General features: G+C 33.8%; 1 protein-coding gene across 13 annotated transcripts in view; it reads left to right on the forward strand.

The window, feature by feature from the left end:
* The window catches only part of ewg (DNA-binding protein Ewg), an 86,586-nt gene that overhangs the window by 47,608 nt on the left and 19,603 nt on the right, over positions 1-19,375 (forward strand). For 9 of the 13 annotated variants that reach the window (XM_069844195.1, XM_069844197.1, XM_069844194.1 and 6 more), the window contains 3 exons: positions 4,000-4,140; positions 11,059-11,227; positions 12,290-12,402. In XM_069844195.1, the coding sequence (XP_069700296.1) occupies positions 4,000-4,140; positions 11,059-11,227; positions 12,290-12,402 (423 nt within the window). The remainder of the gene's footprint in view (positions 1-3,999; positions 4,141-11,058; positions 11,228-12,289; positions 12,403-19,375) is intronic. The other 4 variants (XM_069844203.1, XM_069844205.1, XM_069844204.1 and 1 more) reach the window with 2 other exon arrangements.

Consider the following 19,375-nt stretch of genomic DNA (forward strand, 5'->3'; position numbering starts at 1 on the left):
TTTTATTTTTTTTTTTTTTAAGTTGAATCGTTTGGGCAAATATCTGGATCAGGGCTGTGCAAAGTCTGGTTTGTGTGTCACTTAAAATGTACAAGGCATAAATATTTTATTTGATTAGTATTTTGTGTAATTGTCATCACTAGTGTATGGCTTTTAAATAGGTGGAAATTGACAGATCTTTTGTCAAACACTTCAAAGACAAATCATTATCTTAAGGTAATAACTATTTCTTAACTAATGATACTGTTGCATTCTTAGATGAAAGGGGGTATGATTGATAGTAATAATTTTGATAAGAGTCTCATGTTACAGTTTGTGGCTTGTAACGTCAGATTTTTGACGAAAAGAATTTGTACAGCCCTATTCTGTATTCTTTTATAGTGCTCTTATATTTATTTATATAACTCAGCCTTGTTATCATCATCCAATATATATAGGGTTCTTTAGAAATCATTTTGTCATTTGTAGTCTGAAACGAGATATTAGATAAAAATGAAAGTACGTGTTGTGCAGGTGTAAAGGCTCACATTTAATTAAAAAAATAAATTCTATTTTGGTGCTATTGGATGATGCAGACAATATTCTATAATGTGAACTTGTTACACATGCACTGTGCATGCCATTTCGAACAACTGGCTGTGTCAATCACATGTAAATTTTTTTCACTCAGAATCTGTTATGTCTAACCATCAGTTAGAGGTAGAGTTACATGTACTCGTCATATTCATACATTAAGTTGAGTGCAAAAATGTGGAGAGCAACGAGGCAAATAACTGTTGCCTGTACATTGAATCAATAAGAATGTAATTGTATGCATTTTTAAATGAAGCAATACAGACAATAAAAGATGAAGAAGATAAAAGATAATTATGTAAATTAAGAAAGAAAGTAAGTTATTTATGGGTGGAATTAAATTACTGCATTTTAACAAATATTAATGATTTTTACAGATATGCCTTAATTTTCATTAAATAATCTTGTCGAAGTTACATCACAAAAAAAAAAAAACTTGAAAATAATCACTGTGTTGTAGATTTTGTAATAATACTTTCCTTTTATCAGATTTTATTTTCATTTTGTGATTCTGGAAACTACTTGCGATTTTTTATTTTATATTCATTCTTAAGAAGTATATTTGAAAGACATTTAATATAAAAAAGAAGTCTTCAAAAGGATTTGCTGTCATTGATATATCTGTAAATCCTTCTTTTATTTAATATCTTGACACTGTGTAGCAAAATTAATAAATTCGTAAGATAGATAACTGGCACTTCGAAGTTTGTATCTTTTGGAGGTAGTGAATGATGATTGTTAACAAATTTTGACTTAGATTTCTTAGCAGTAAGTTGTTTAAAACACAAATAAAGAGCGTCCGGACAGAACTGATCCAGTGTCCATATATGTATGTTTGAAAATTGTTGACAGTATTTATGATAATAGATTCAGACTTTAGTTGTAGAGTATTTTATTTGTCTTTGTGATCTGAGTCAACAGCACTGTACAACTGAAAGCTACCGTATATGTTTTTTATCCTAACAGTTGTGTGCTAGTAGCTATTATTATATTGATTTTGGTTTGCTTTATATTCCTGTTAAGCTATCATTGTCTTTTTTTTGGTTTGTGAATCAGTAAGTAAATTGGTATTTTTATAAACACACTGTCACTTTCACACAGAAGAGGTTCAATGCAATATATATTATATATTTTATTTTGTAAACTCACCAAAAGAAGTGTCTTCATTCATGAAAGCGAAGATGTGATATATCAACCTGGGTAAATTTTCATAGTCTTGACTTTTTTCTGTAACTTACTAGTCTTGAAATTCTATTCTTAGAGGTTATATGTCAGGTAGCATTTAGATTACTACAGACTTGACCTTAACCAGTGATGTTCCATTTTTTATGTTAACCTTTTAAGGTAGGCGCTCACCAGAAAAAATTCTTTGTTGCGTTCAGATTTTTATTATAGTATTACTCACTTGTCCGCATTTCCGAATTAATCATCAAATAGTGTTGTAATTTACCACTAGAGCACATTATTTCATTGTAGTGTTGAACCGAACCTGGAAATAAAATGAATAGCCCAGTAACTTAAACTGTGAAGAACATACCTGGTTAATTTAGTATTTTCCCAATCTTATCCTATATGTTCTTTCTCCATATTACATTGCTATAATTCTAATTTCATAATTATAAAGGTCTTCATACTGTTGGACTGCCAGTAGCTAGCTGGTCAGTCATGGTCCTTCATAGGCTGTCGTGCCTCAGAATCTATAAAACGAAAGTTTGTCTTATTTTGTTGCATTTTGAACGATTTCATTTGTATGTGTCTTTTGAATAATAGTTGAAGAATAGAAATATGAACAACAATATCATTTGCAAAATGACAAAGGAACTGAATTGTTGTGGAACACACAAAATGTCTGATAAGAAAGTATGTGTCAACTTCTTGATTCATTTTTACTTTTGTTGTAACTTGAACTTGTTGCTTACAGATTGTGTTGATAAATCTGCTTTTCATGCAAAAAGAAACTTTAAATGCGTATCTATTGAAGTAGTGTACAAGGCAAACAGTAGAAACATTTTCATAAATAATTTAGATCAACTTTGTAAAGTACTTTGAACTATTGAATATGTTAGTCCTATAGTTTTAAATTTTGGAACTGTGCAGGGTTCTGGTGCTGATGCCAGGTACCTTATCTGAGATGTTTTATTCTCTGCCTGTCTGAAATGTTCTTAGTTAACACACTCAAGAGAATGTAACTACATTATCCCCCCCCCCCCCCCAACCTATTCTTATTCGCCATTCTCTAATCATGTGGTTTTTTAACAATGATTGACAATGTATGTTGAGAATGTCATGTAAGATACTGAATGTTACTGAAAATCAAATTTTTTTTAGAATACGAAACCAGGTAGGTTTGTTATTCAAGGTCATTTCTTATGTAAAGGAAGGAAGAGGAGAATCATTAGAATTACTTTCAAGCAGATCATTTTATGATATCGTGTTTACTGAGTTATTAACGTCAAAGAAAGCAATTCCTCCATATTTGCCAGGACCTAATTCTTGAACTTCTGATCCTTAGTTAGCAGCTGTACCAACTGAGTTATCTTAGTTTTGATCAAACGATATAGTAAAATTGAAGTATTGATGATATATGTAAACATATACAATTAAATTGTTATGGAGATAAATAAAGAGACTATATGGATGTTGCATTATACTTAAGCATAATTTTTCGAATGAGGATTTTTGAAGTACTGGAAATGCGAGAAATTATGTCTGGATTGATTCAGAAACAGATAAATTATAAAGTATGATCATGGTCATGGATGGGCAACTCGCGCTCTCAAACTGTGAACAAACTCAGTCAGGTAGAACGAACTCTGTGCTAGCTGCAGTGTACGACAGCCTTGCAGCACGAGTGGTTGTTGGTTTGCTTGCGTCTACAGTGATTGGCTGCTTGTAACTGCAGCGGGTGCCTCGGTGTGTGCTTTTTTGTGCCAAGGTTTTTAGCGCCTTGGGAGTACGAGTTGCCCACCCATGATCATGGTAATAAAATTAAGAAAATCAGATTTGCAGTTTATGATGACTGTGATACATTGGATGGAAAATAAATGATGTAATTTTGTTTTTAAATAGGTACACGACAGAACAAGGGAAGGGAATAGTTTCTGTAATAAAATTGAAAAAATTTGAGTTCGTAACAGTATTAGGCAGTTTTTTTCTGGTGAAATATTTAATTTATGTATCAATTGAGTCAATTTAAGAAGCTTGTACATAATGTGTTATGATTCAAACATAATATACATTACACTATTTCATTTTTAACATTGGAAATTTAGAAATTCATTGAAAATCTTCAGTGTGAAAGTAAATGATCATGTAAACATGTTTATATTGAAATTTTTTTTAGGTACTTTCATACTTTTCATTGTCTTGATGCTTGGAGTTCTTTTTTTATGAGTGTGTAATATAGTTTTGATAATTGGTTACTAGGTTACAGCCCAATATGCCCCAACTGTACTCCAGACTATCAGTAATCCAGATGGTACAGTGTCAATAATCCAGGTTGATCCCAGCAACCCCATTATCACACTTCCAGATGGCACAACTGCTCAGGTCCAAGGAGTGGCAACTGTAAGTATTTGGATACTACTTGAGCTTTCTTCCCTTAAAATAAACGTTATCATCAGTCAGATACACACTATTCATAAGTGTTCACTACATAAGCTTGTGTTCCCAACTTTTTCCCTTTCTTCATTCAATTTAATGACTGAGAGGGTCATACTCTCCAGCATCTAAAGAGACTGGGACCATTGATATAGAAATGTATTATAAAAGAAAAATACATGGCTTCCCCTAAGAAGGTCGTAAAGATGGATTTCTATTGTCTGCCTGCAGTTTCTGCCTTCTGGTGCAGATGGATCTAAACCTCCACTGGCATTTGAAAATATAAATAATAAATAATATGAAAATTTCTCTGTTATCGAATCTCCTGTCATCCTATCACAAGGTGTAGTGAATTCAGCTTTAAACTTCACAGTTTCCCCACCTCATACATAGAATTCAACACTGCTGACTAGCTGTAATCCAGAAAGGTCTAAAGTGACCTTATCTAAAATCATCCAACTAGCAATAATAATATATATTTTGTGTAACTTTGTGTAAAGCCTTTTCTACTTAAAAAATTTTTATCATATTATATTTCATATAAAATATCTCTTATCTTTTCAATTTTGTACAATTTATTCTACATTACTGTATTGTAGTGACTGATGTGTGTAAAGTATAGAATACTATTCTCATGTGATTGTTAATTTGCTGTGTACAATTGAAAATCCTGCCTCATTTCTGTCGATTTTTGCCTACAAAATGTCACCAAAGAGTTAAAATACTCGCAAAAAAAAAAAAGAGCAGTATATACCAGTATACACGTAAAAAGTTTTGCACCACGAAATATTCTTATAATTACTAAATATAGTTTAATTACTAAATATAGTTCGAATTGGCTTCTGTGATTAATTTGTTTTCTTATTTGTTTCAGTTGTTGTCATTTATTTATTTACTTTGTTGATTAGCAAGAGTGTCAGAAATTTGCAGATGCTACATTTTTTTTTTTTTTTTTTTTTTTTAAGTTTTGCCTTATTTTCAGTCAAATTGCATGCTGTAGGGAGCCTATTTCGCCATTTGAAAGACACAAGGTCATTGTTCTCCGTCAGCAAAGTCTACAGTCAGGGACATCACCGAACAAGTTAGAAGAAGTTATAGTGACGTTGTTTGGACATGTAAAAATATTTGAAGAGACGGAAAATATTGAGGACGGGCAACAAAGTGGTAGCCCTCGATCAACTACAAGGGTTGAAGATTGCTATCTATTGATGTCCTGTACGAACCCAGAAAGAATGCAATGTAACTGCACTGACATCACACAGATAATAAGAAAATAGCCTAACCTCTGCTCGAGATGTCCTTGATAAGCAGCGGCATTAACCCCAGCTCAATGAGGTGATGGTGGGCAAGAAATCGAGAGTTATCTTCAGAGAATTGGTGCCATGTTCTCTTCATAGTCCTTGTGCATGTCTGTGGAAGTGAGTGCAGTGCAATATCTAGATACCATTTTAGAACCTTCGTGCTAATAGATGATAATCCCCGACTTCATTGAGGTTGTGTTGTAAAGAAGGTTGGAATTTCTAGAATGGTGTGGCCCTTTAACTCATCAGTAGGGACATCCAATTTTCCCAAATGTTCCCCCCCCCCCACCCCCCACGAATTTATGATAATTGAGTCGGGGAATTAAAATGTTTATGGGCATGAACGAGATTTGTTTTGTTTATGATTGAAATTTGTCGCAAATTTTGCTCGACTTTACTTCCCATCCCCTTCGCGAATTTGGCAAATTTTTTTTATTAAACGTGATTTTTTTTTTTTTTTTTTTTTTTTTTTAAGAATATCGCTGAATGGTACATTCATTGGTCACAGAATTTCATTATTTTTATTTCGACAATGAAACCTTCAAAATAAGTACGAAAATATGGATTTGTCTTTTATATTTTATCAAGTGGAAAGCAATGGCTGATATGGCTACTCAGCTCTGAAAAATGAATATCTGTGTGTCACTCATATGCAATGCTTAAGTGTGTTACACACTGACACGGTAAGAAGAAATGTGTAAAAAGATATTTACCACATTTTCAACAAAAATATGCAACAAAGACTAAGGAGTAATATATTTTGATAATTCGGCATCCAAGCTGCCTATTTTAGTATGCAAATTGAATGAGTGTTTTATTACAATTTTTTAAAAAGTAATTTCTATGCTTGAATTCAAACTTTTTCTTCATGATTTACATGTGTAAGTACCGACTTTTTTCATGATTTACATATTTAAATAATTTTTATTCACGATTTCCATATTTAAATAACGTCCTTTTTTATGATTTCCATATTTAAATAATGACTTCTTTCCACGAATTACAGTAGTTTTATTTACCGACTTTGATGTATTTTATTCACTGTGTTATGGTGTTCCTACTCACCAGACATGAATCCTATTGAGTAGTTGAAGAGGACTGTTAGTGGGGTGCAGAAGAAGCCCCCTAGATACCTTGGAAGAACTCAAGATGCTGTCATTCAGGAATGAGATAGATTGAACCAAGAAGCTCTTAATAATCTCATAGACAGTATGCCAAAGAGAACACGTGCTTGCTATATCACCATAGGGAGATAACAGGATACTAAATTCATCAGATGAGATGTAAAAGCTCTTTTAAAACACAGAATCCTTACTCGTAAATGGAAGGCAATTTTAATTTTATGTAGTATGTTTTCGTTCATGAAGTCTTTGAATAAATTTTCTGTTGAAGTGACATTTAAAATATTGTATATTCGTATTCTTACAATGAAAGGGGGGGGGGGGGGGAGAGGAACTGGCCACCATATCCTATTGTCTCCTGGCTTAGTTGCCTCATGAGTAATGCCCTATTGGTGTCACTTATGAGGTTTAAACCTGTCTTTGGACAACTGACTAAACAACAGTCATAAATTCTGCAATATGAGGAAAACACTAGTGGTGCAAAACATTTTTTATGTATTTACTGACATACTGTGGTTATGTGTTGAGAGGTAACATTCTGTCATCACTAATATTGGACTGTGGAAAAGTTCAGTTTTTGATTGTGCAAAATTTTCCATTTCTTCGATTAATCTTAACTAAAACTAAATTTAAGAGTATTTGAATTTATAAATAATCTTTGGTTTATTACTAAGAACTGATAAACAAATAAATATGATAAAGTTCATAACGTTTTATCAGAATTTCATAGATAAGTTTCAATAGTGGAAAATTAACAACACAGTTTTATTGAATAAAAGTGATGTCAGATTGTCATTAAAAAAATGTTATACATATATATATTTTTTTTTGCTATTTTAATCCAAATAGATATGAAATTAAAAAGATCACACTATCTTATAATTGTAAGAATAGAATTTTTATATATCAGAATTTCTAATGCTCGTTTATAATTGACGAGGAGTGTTTCAAAAGTTCGTGGCCTAATTATGAAGGCAACATATTACTTCTCAGAATGATCGTCTTTGGAGTCTACTTCTACCAGATCTACAATGCGCTGATTTCATCCAGAGATAAGGTATTGTACCAGGCCTGCAGAAATGCTGTTATTGCCACAGCCATATTATTAACAATGTCACTGAAATGGTTGCTGATTAAGTGAAGATATGGTAGTGATTGGTCTTGCAAAGATGGAGGATGCTGTATAATTTCAGATCCATGTTCGTCCAGTGAGCCAGTGCAATAGCAGACTTCCAGCCAGGAGCATTTTCTTCAGAGTATTTCTTGAATGCCTACATACAAATGCCTCAGAAGATCTGGGTGATATACCCACAGTGATTGTATGTTTTTTCTGGAGGTAATGCAGTAGCAGCACCTCACAACATTCCGAAAAATAATTGCCATCACTCTTTGAACAGAGAGAATCGACTTAACTTGCTCTGAAGTAGGGAATAGGATATTTCCATAGTTCAACTGTCCTTTCGTCTTAATCTAAAAGCAGTGGTTCGATATTTTGGTAACGGTTACAAATCTTGCCAAAAATGTTCTCGTACATTCTTCATTCAAGCTCATATTTTCACGAAATATGATTAAGCTTAGTGCCTACATCTTGTGCGTATTCAAAATCTCACCTTTGAATGAGATTCCAACGTCACTGAATTTTGACTTACAAATCATTCGTCATTATTTCATGCTTAAACATTTTCTATGCCTTCACCTCTTCTTCGTCTTTTATTCTTCCAGTTCCTCATCCTCCTTCACTGTTAATATTTGCCTTAGATTTCTTGTTCTTCTGTGAGCCAACTTTTTTCCGTTGTGCTAGCTTTTCCTCCCTTCCCGATTTTCCAGTGTGTACATTTTCTCTTCCCGGTGGTGGTCATTTAATTAGAGTTCTCAGTACATTTTTCTAACATCCCATTGTGCCTCACCAAGCACCCTTAAAAGCATAAAGTAAATGGTTATATCTGAACACAGATGTAGTGTTGTGCATGAATTGGGTCATCTTCCAAAATTTCAGTTCTGCATTATAATTCTATTAACTGTTCTGTAATCGTGACTCTGGAAAGGCTAACCTTCCCCATATGACAGATTTTAGTGTTCTTGGCAAAGGGATAGAGGCTTAATCTCTGGCAAATCTTGTAGAATGGTGATGGAAAATTTACCTTTGGAGCAGTTGGTTTTGGTTTCTCCTGTCATTATATTGTTCTAACACTGAATGTCTTGTAGTTTAAAATATTCTTTCAGTGAACTATTCACCTACTTACCAACCTGAGGTATGAAATACCTGTACTGTACCCATCTACCTTCAGGGAAAGGATTTCCATTAACATCAGTGCCTCTGGAGAATAACTGTTAAATTTGTATGAAAATTGGAGTTCGACTTTACAAATAATATACATGGAAAACGATTGTTTAATTGCCCAGTTACAAAATTGAAAATCATTCCTTCCAGTTAGTGCACATTATGCTGATATGAATTTTGTAATGAATAGCGAGTTTGTACTCATTGCTGTACCCAAAATTAACTCAGACCTGTAGATTCTTCTTCTTCATATTGCTGGCATGCAACAAGGCAAATGAAAAGGATTCAACAGGTCAAGTATTGATAACTTATCAGTCAACTTCACGAAGTTATAGGACCAAATTGTCATTCAGTCTGTCAGCTAACAGCAAGGAGTCAGAGTTGAATCTCTGATATCCTTTGAGAGATGTAGCAGTTGTTCTCCAAGTACTTCGGTTAACCCTCCTAGAGTAGAACCAATCAGAGTTAATCGCTGGTGGAAGAAGTCATCGTCATCGAATTTTTTAGGTAGAGCACATGATGGTGTTTTAGTGTGCTTTAGTCATGTATAGGGCCTGGATTTTGATGACCTGTAAGTTAAAAATGATCCTGAGTTGAGTATATGCCATTAGTTGGGTGTAAGAATATGTAATGTCTGGTTTACACAGTGCTTTGAAATTCAAAGAGTCATTGCTAAACATAGGGTATTTCAAATGAAAAGAATCATTTCCTGTGTAAACCACATACCACACATTTTGTTACCTGGAGGGAGAGTACTGTAATCTTCCTTTTGTTTACATTTATTGTCAAGGAATTAGTGAATAGATTTTGGAGTGAATGTTCACCAGACTGTAACAAAGTGTCCAGTTAGGCCGGGTGCACACAGAATCACATGCAGCGCAGCTCTTCGCAACACGACGTTTTGCTTTATAGTGTCTGACATTGCCTCACGACAACTGATATGCTGGCTGTGTGAAATTGGAAAACTGGCCTAGGCTATAAAATGGCGTCAATGAATGAGACTGTCTATATCAGAAATTCTATTATATTTGTTTGTTATTTCCTAAGGACGCCTAATATGCCCAAAAATCTATACAATCGAAAGTGTCTTATAATTAAGCACTACTAATGTACTGCACAAACGTCATTTTGTATGTTTATGATTACTTCACCAGCCACAATAATGAAAAATATATTAAATCAGTAATGAGTGATAATATAGAGCAGAGCAGTAGACATATTACAAATAATTATTATTCACCTGGTGCTTTCATCTCATTTGAAATTTCCTTACATTATTTTAATATTTTTTTCAAAGTGGGATTGTACAGAACATATCTTTCCTGTACTAAAACAACTCCTTTATCCACATTAAGCTCCATTCTGAATAATGTGCACTACACAACAATATTATCTGTAAATAGAAGAAACATGTAATCGTGAACATCATAAGAAATCAATGGGAGACAAGTACAAACAGATAAAAGGCTGCGTTACACCATGCTGCATCTGATTCTGTGTGCATCCGGCCCTACAATGGGGATTTTACCTGGGGTAGAAGAAATGTTTGCTGATCTTGAATTATACTATGTTGCAATACTAGCTTTTAGTTCATCAAAATTGGGTCCTGATCATGTGTAAACAGCAAACTTACATGTGGGATGTATAAATACCTAAGGATTATAAACGAGCTATGAACTATTGAGTTGTTTAAAAATATAAACAGCATAAGTAGTAATTTCTCTTGTAGCATTGTCAGCTCATAATTATAATATCACCTTTTCAAGAGAGACAGAAATACGAAAACACTCGGAAATGTTGGAGAAAACAAGGGATTAAATTTAACCCAAGACTAGAGTTACTGTTAAATGCAAACACAAGCAGAAGCGAAATGTGACTTTATAATTTGCACGCGTTCACCACCACCTGCTCAGCAAACATCAGGGATGAACTCTGACTGGCCCTATCTAAATTTCACAACACTTTTGCACCATTCACATCATCATGCCATCTCACTGACGCGCAGTAAACTTTGGCAGTTCCACACTGCTTTTGAATAGAAAAATGTGAAATGAAATGAGAATCACGACAACGTAACACCATCCTATCATATGTAGGCTGCGATCTTTTCATACAACCCTCGTAGTGTCTTAAAGACTTAGTTAAATAAATGATGGTAATGAGGCATCATTTTATAAATCAGATTCACACTGCTCAAGGAGCTGATGGCACACCTACTGTCCATGCTGTACAGGCCCTTGCTGAGGTGGCGACAGCACAGAGCGACGGTCTAGCTGTTGACTTGAACAATGTTACCGAGGCCACACTCAACCAGGACGGGCAACTAATTCTTACAGGGGAGGACGGCCATGGTAAGTTATATAAGCTCAACTTCTCATGATATTTGATGAGCCATTGTTACATTATTTAACTTGTGATTACTGTAGATTTTGATCTTGCTTCTGGCAAGTTACCTTTGATATTCTCAACATTACAGACGTGGACAAATTATTAGCAAAATTGAAGATTTTTATTATACATTTTTACAAAATATGAATCTTCAATTTGGACTACAGTTGATATTTTTGCGTATTTCCAAATTATTAGCAAACTGAAGATTTATATAGTATATTTTTACAAAATATGACTCTTCAATTTAGACTATAATTGTTATTTTTGCATATTTACAAATTATTAGCAAAACTGAAGATTTTTCTTATATATTTTTACAAAATATGAATCTTCAATTTGGACTGCAGTTGATAGTTTGGATATTTCCAAATTACTAGCAAAACTAAAGATTTTTATTATATATTTTTACAAAATCTGACTCTTCAATTTAAACCGGAGTTGACATTTTTGCATATTTACAAATTAATAAGAAACCTGAAGATTTTTATTATATATTTTTACAAAATCTGTCTCCTCAATTTAGACTGGAGTTGACATTTTTACATAATTTGACTCTTCAATATTTACTACAGTTTAAATTTTTGCATATTTCTATCTACTGTAATGATAGAAATATGCAAAATTGTCAACTGTAGTCTAAATTGAAAAGTCAAATTTTATAAACAGAATTATCATAAATATCTTTAATTTTGTTAATAATTTGTCCATGTCTGTATTTTGGAGTTATAGTTCTAGCAAATTCTGTTTTGTACTCCTACCTTTCAGAATATAGATGGACAAGACTTCTTCATAAGTCATTATCATATTCAACGGTTGCCATACATGTCTGTTAAAAAAAAAAAACGTGAAGGAGTTGGAGGATCATGACAAATGAATAACAATGATCCTGCTTCAGTGAATTATATCTGCTTCTGATCTCTTCCTCTCTGTCTTGCTTTTCTGTTTTAAATACTATGAATTATGATATAATTTTCTTTATTTATTTTAAAACAAGTTACATCTTGCTTAATCTCTCTATACAGGGTATCCTGTGTCAGTATCTGGTATGATCACTGTTCCAGTATCTGCATCCATGTATCAAACTGTAGTCGCCAACCTACAACAAATACACACGCAAGGTGACAACACAATACAGGTAAGGAACTGGATTCTACTTTTAATAAATAACTACATACAAGTTGAATACGTATGTCCATTTTTTAATCACTCGTTTATTCTTCCCACTAGCTAGAAATGTAAAATTTCATTATATGATGGTCATTTAAAAACTAATGCGTCACAATTGGTTTATTCTTCAATTCTGATACTGTTGCATCTGTGGCTCAAACACTAGCTTATGGTCTTTCATCCAGTCGGCCCAGGTTCGATTCCTGGTCAGTCATGATGGAATTTGTGGTGAACAAAGACGTTGCAGAGGGTTTTTCTTGGGGAACTTCATTTCCCTCTATCATTCCAACAATGCTCTCCACCATTTCATCTATCATCTGCACTAGTTAAAAATAGGCTGGGATAAAGATTTGGGGGTAGTATTAGTTTCTGATGCTGATATAGGAAGGGTTTAGGGCTTTGGACCCTAGGGTTTATCAGGGTACTCATCTGAGGACGAAACCTGAGTCTGTAGGGCTGAAGCAGGGTGACTCACTTGTCATCGAATTAACAAATGCCACCTAGGCCACTGTCAGACTTGGACAATCATCGCATTTATAGGATGCACAATGGGCCAAAGCAAGTCTAAGTGCAAGAATCCATTCTGGATCCGGCCCTTGGAAAGACAAGTCAGGCCAGTTCTGACACTCTCATAATATGTTTATACGTCCATTAGAAACAAAACATAATTTTTCCATGTGATCCCCATCCCTCTCAACAATCTTATTCGACCTTGGAAGAAAGCCATGTATGCCTACATGGTAAAACTCGAAACTGCGCTTATGAAATGAATCAGTAGCATAGCTCAGACAGTAGACACATTTATATACTGATCTGGAGATGAGCTTATACGTGGGTTCAATACCTGCTTTGCTGTTTACCTGGTTGAGTTTTCTCCAAGGTTTTTCCCCAACTCTAAGGCAAATGTCAGGTAATCACATCTCACCAAATACTATCTCGTTATCACCAATTCCATCAACTCTAAATAACCTAGTAGTTGATACAGCATTGTTTAAAAATAATTTGGCCATGGAATACTTTATATTTCACGATTTTCAAGATTTTCAGACGAAAATCCAAACTTCTGGAAGAAATTTTAGGAGAAATTTTGATACAATGTTACCTAGTAATATTCATATATTACATTTCTTTTGGAGCAAGAGAACAGTCCGTTTTCCTATAATCTTGACTTATGAAATTAGATTGAACACCAGAAATAATTCATAGATGAACGTGAAGGACCTCATAATATGTCAGCTTGAATACCAAACAAGGTAAGTGTTTGCAATACAAATTACATTTTTCCTACTAATTCTTCCTTCTCATTTGTTGTGGTACACTTATGTGAGATGAGTGTGGTCTTTATTGAATAATGTTCATTTCATGATTAATGATGAAGGTTATTTCAGAACAGAATTTTTATTAAAAGTAATATTATTGAAACATGTTTAATTTAATTGGATAAACTCACAGCTCGATCATCATCTCCATATATTTCCATGGAAAAACAAATACAAACATTCTTGTATATGTGGATGTTTGACTGTTTGATGCTATCTACTTTACTCTTTCCTCGAATATTTATGTCTCGAAATTTCGTCAATTACATATGAAGGGTCCAGGGGAAAAACCTGCTAAGTACAAAATTATCAATTTTTTGTTTTGGATGCCATGTAATACCTCAGGCAGTAGAGATTTCTGTGGTTTAATTGTACAGAGTAAAAACTTGATTAAGCCAGAACTATTTGAAGAATGATACCTCACAGACCATAGAATGTAATGGACCTTGAAACTTTTAACTTGATCTCCTGTAAAAACAGTAAAATGTGACTTAGCAGGTTTTTCCCCTGGACCCTTCATATGAAATTGCGTAAAATGTATCTAAGCTTTAGAACATTTTATGTACACAAACTATCTTCCTTACTTCCGCTGTTGTCAATCAGATCGACTCTCTGGCTGCATTATTATTCAGATGCATAATCCCTGACCTAGAAAATGAAGGATTTGATATTAAGGTTAGCCTTTCTTAAAGGCTATTACTGCTTTTGCATGGCAAAAATGAACCTTAAGGTAATGGTCACACTGCATCCATATTTGGCCGATTTTTTACACTGACATACATGGCAGACTCTTTGAGCAACCATGCTGTGCCAAGCTTGTGATCATACTACACATTAAACTGAGATCTCTCCAAAAGTTGCCTTGTAGTCTTTACTAGAAGCAGTAAAAAACAGGTCTCTAATTACATTTTTTACCAAGCTGCAGGAGGTCTAAAAATTAGGTGTAAAGTAAAATTTGTATTAATTTTTTTATTTTCATAATTCTTCCGATACATGGTCAGCAGGTCTTAAGTAACTTTTTTTTTTTTTTTTTTTCAAATTGCCAGTTTGTGATAAGCTATTAAAAGGAAAACTTCAGTTTTTATTTGGCATTATGGACTTCGTCTGGGTGGAATACAGTATCATCACTATTATGATGTACTGGAGAAATGTTATGTTGATCACTTAAGATTTTTATGCCCCTGTATTTAAACTAACAGGTGCCAACACTGTATTAATGAGGAAGCTTGTAAGTTTCATATTTCCAATGTTGGTACATTCTAGAATATGAAAGAATAACATTAACGGGTTATTAAAAGTGTTGGAAGATGCTTTGTCATAGAAAGAAAATGGTTCTTCTAGTAAGAAGCAAGCTCACATTGACAAAGGTATGTAAATGTTTTTAATAGGAGTATTTTCTGTGGATATTTATATTTTTAATATAAAATAGACTATTGATTTGTTCTGTAGATAACAATCAAATTAAAGTCATGATTTTAGTGATTGATATTTATCTAGTACATACAACTGGTTCTGTATGGGTTGTTTTTTTGCTTAATGGTTATTACAATAAAATTTTCTTCGAATTTCACTTGTCATAACAATAACATTACACACATGAAGGCTATTGAATATACTGAATTCCTACAAAATTTAATTTTGTTATAGGTGAATACTGTGATGATAATTAAGTACTGTCATAGTCATCAGTCAAACTGGGAAAAATTGCCAGATATTATATTATTCGAGAAAAACACCTGATGAAATATCACAAAACAGCCCAAGATCTTTACTGTCAGATCTTATGGATTACAATAATGACAGCAATCATGACAAAACGTATACCCCATGATCAGAAATTGAAAGCAGTCTGGAGGAATTAATATATAAGACAAGGAAAAAAAGACACTGTTATAAAAATCTCCCATAATGGTTCCGAAAGTTGAAATTGGGCTTTCTTCTACACGCAATGGCAATGCTGAAGCCACTTCTTTGCAACATCCTTGGGCAAAAGCAATGCTTATAAAATGTTAAAATTAATGGAAAGGAAGTACATACTAGGAAAATGAAACCAATTCCAAATCCAAATTTATTTATTTAATACATTAGGTTTCAGCTACATTAGGCATTGCAGCCCGAAAGAGCAGAAACTTGTGCTCAGATGCATTTCAGTTTAGTTATACAAAATATTTTACGAAATTGAAGAGTGTTCATTCAGTACAATAGCATTAATATGGAGTAAAATAAAAACAGCATGTAATAATATATACAAATATAAGAACTACAAAATTACATGTGTATTAAACTTTAATTTTAAACTCAATTAGCTTAGAAAAGAGAAAACAACTAAATAATTAATTTAATTTGTTTCCTAAATCTACGTGTGTTAAGTGTACTTAGTTCACAGTAAGCTCTAATTAATGCATTATACATACTAGGTTCAAAAAGTTCCCGGAATTTGCTAGCATTATAGAAACAACGTACCTTAAACACTATTCTACACCAATCCCTTCAAAATAGTTGCCTTCCGCAACAACACACTTTTGCCAACGCGTGTAGAGTTCCTGGAAGCAGGCCTGGAAGCCATTTTGTGAAACCCGTCTTAGTGCTCTCGTCGCGTTTGCGATAACCTCTTCAGCATTGAATCTCCGTCCTTTCAGATGACTTTTCAGACGGGGAAACAGAAAGTAATCAGGTGGTGAGAGATCAGGAGAGTATGGTGGGTGATCCAAAGCAGTTATGTTGTGCCTGGCAAGAAAATTCTTTACAATAATTGCGCGATGAGCAGGTGCATTGTCATGCATAAGGAACCAGTTGTTTTCTACCCACTTTTCTGGACGTTTCCTTCTCACTGCGTCCCAGAGGCGACGGAGGGTTTCTACGTACAATTATTTCGTTACAGTACGATCTTCTGGAATGAACTCATGGTGCATGAGACCCTGAGAGTCGAAGAAAACTTCCAACATAACTTTGCTTTAAGTGTGCTTAAATGCGACAGGCTCATGTCAGTAGATTTACTGGCATGTAAAAGAACTCCTGCGGGACAAAATTCCGGCACATCCGGCGATGCTGATATAACCTCTGCAGTTGCGAGCGTCGTTAAATAAAACATAACATTTAAAATAACTTTGCCTTTGGAAGTGTCCCTAGGAAATTTTTGCTTCCGAGGAGATGTTTTCGATTTCCACTCAGATGACTATCGTTTAGGGACTGGGTCGTACAAGTAGCACCAGTTTCATTTTGTTTAAGAATCACCATCTTCATCAGCCATACTGATCATGTCCCCAGCAAAACACAGAACTTGATGTTTGTACTTTGCTCTGTGGACATAATTACAAAATGCGACGAACAAACAAAACACTATGATAAACAATTGCCTACAACTCAAAACCAATAATTGCCATTATCAACAAACTTTAAGGAAATGACATCATGAATGTTACCAACAAAACAAATGTATAATATCCCTTGTTATATATTAATACGAAAAATTGTAGTAAAATTCCGGGAACTTTTTGAACCTAGTAGTATATTCTGGGTCCAAAATTTCTGCTGTGTTTTAAGCCAGCAGTTATATGGCATTTGAGGGTGTTCAGAAAGAAACCATAGTTTTGTCTCGTACAGTATTCATGAAGATCAAATTTAAATTTATTTTGATTTTTATGGAAGTAAATCAACAGTTTGTTTATAAATTTGTACTAGATTTGATACACCAAATTCCTGAAAAATTAATTAGTATGTTATGGTTGTGAAAATTGATATAGAAAAAAATACTTTTTCATAATACTGGGGACTTGGTATTCATGATAAAAGGGTTGCATTTATTGCAAACATGTTACCAATGAAAAAATTAAAATCATTAGACCTAGAAAGAAAAATGGTTAAAAAATTAAAGGAATATTACCCATGATTAGATGGTCAGAGGATACCTGTATGCAAACATTCGTTTTCTCTTCATATTGAATAAACATAAGAAATTTGTTAAACGTGTAATTTAAAATAAAATGCCACTCACTACTGAAATACTCCCCTCCTCCAGTGACAGACGTGGAAAACATACCTTGAAACATAAAAAGAGTGAGGAAGAATTAAATGTAGTGCAATTGTGCAGTTTATTTACTGAAGAGAGGCAGGCTAGGTTAATACAATTAATATAGATAATTAAATAAATACAGATGAATAGAAAATACCAGTATAATAAGATAAGAAAAAAACGTGGTATGTAATAATGTTCAATAAAATTCAGGACCAAATGAGCAGTAAGAACTCATATTCTGTTTTTCCTTGTATGAAATTCATTATATGAGAACCTCAGTCATTTACAGTATGTACTGAAGATTTGTATAGTACGGTTTATGGTCAGGAATTTGCTGAAAAAAAAATTCCTTCTTTCCCATGCCACATAAAGGGTGCGGCAAAGCATCCTCCCTAATTTTAAGTTTAAATAAAAACAGATGGATCAAACTAAGGAAATTGTATTAATATGAATTGTATCTAAACAGTGGGAAATTTAGGTTTACATGCGTTGCTATAGCGATATCAAATGTCATGCACAAAACAACAAGAATTGAATAGGACATTGAATACACGGAATTGACATTCAATTAGTGCAAACTGCAATCTGTAACGAATTCCAACTATGCCGTGGACTGGTGAAGAAAGTGCTTACGCTGTGGTATCGTTTCTGGTAAGTGGTAATTCTGTTGTCGCTGCTCAGATGTTTCCCGGACGCTTAATTTCTTCGCGTAGCGATGTCGCCTGGCCAGCACGATCACCAGACCTTGCACCCTGCAATTTTTATCTATGGGGGCAACTTAAGGCTGAGGTGTTCAAACATCGGCCGAGGACTTTGCCAGACCTATGAAATTCAATACAGGAAGAAATTGGTCTTATTCCTCAAGAAATGCTAGTTAGAGTGATTCAGAATTTCCGAAGTCACATTCAACAATGAATTAATAGTAAAGGATACTACTTGAGAGACACATTATTCAAAAAAATTAAAAATTCCCACTGTTAAGATACCATTCATATTAATAAAGTTTCCTTATTTTGATACATCTGTTTTTTATTTAAACTTAAAATTAGGGAGGATGTTTTGCCGCACCCTTTATAATCAGTTGAGAGACTGGTGAAGATAGTCAGCAGTGCTAGAATACAGTTTGTGGTGGAAACGAGAGATGCTTTTATCAGGTTCACACTGGATACAAGAAAGCAACTCCAATCCTCTGAGAAGAAGACAGATTATTTTTCACGGAGAGAGAGAATAATTATTCTTCTTCCTCCTATCACGTATAAGCCTGGTGACGTGTTATAGTCTCACTCCATCATTTCAGCAGACGCCCCGAAGATCTTGTTCTTAAAGGGAGAGAGAAATGAAAATAAAAATATAATGAACAAACAATAAAAACAAATAGTGGTAGATAGGAGGATGGAATACATTAGCAGTCATCTCCCCGTGCTGAATTCTGCATTGATGAAGCCTGTAACATATCTGTGCCTTATGTTTTACATTCCTGCCATTTCTAGGAACTTAAAAAAAATATTTTTCTTTTAACTGTCAATAACAACAAATTATAGTAGTCTGCATAAAACCAAAACCTGTGAACATGCTTATGATAGAAAAAGAAAATAGAATAATCAAAA

Source organism: Periplaneta americana, chromosome 13 (assembly GCF_040183065.1).
Source record: "Periplaneta americana isolate PAMFEO1 chromosome 13, P.americana_PAMFEO1_priV1, whole genome shotgun sequence".
Classification (NCBI taxonomy): domain Eukaryota; kingdom Metazoa; phylum Arthropoda; class Insecta; order Blattodea; family Blattidae; genus Periplaneta; species Periplaneta americana.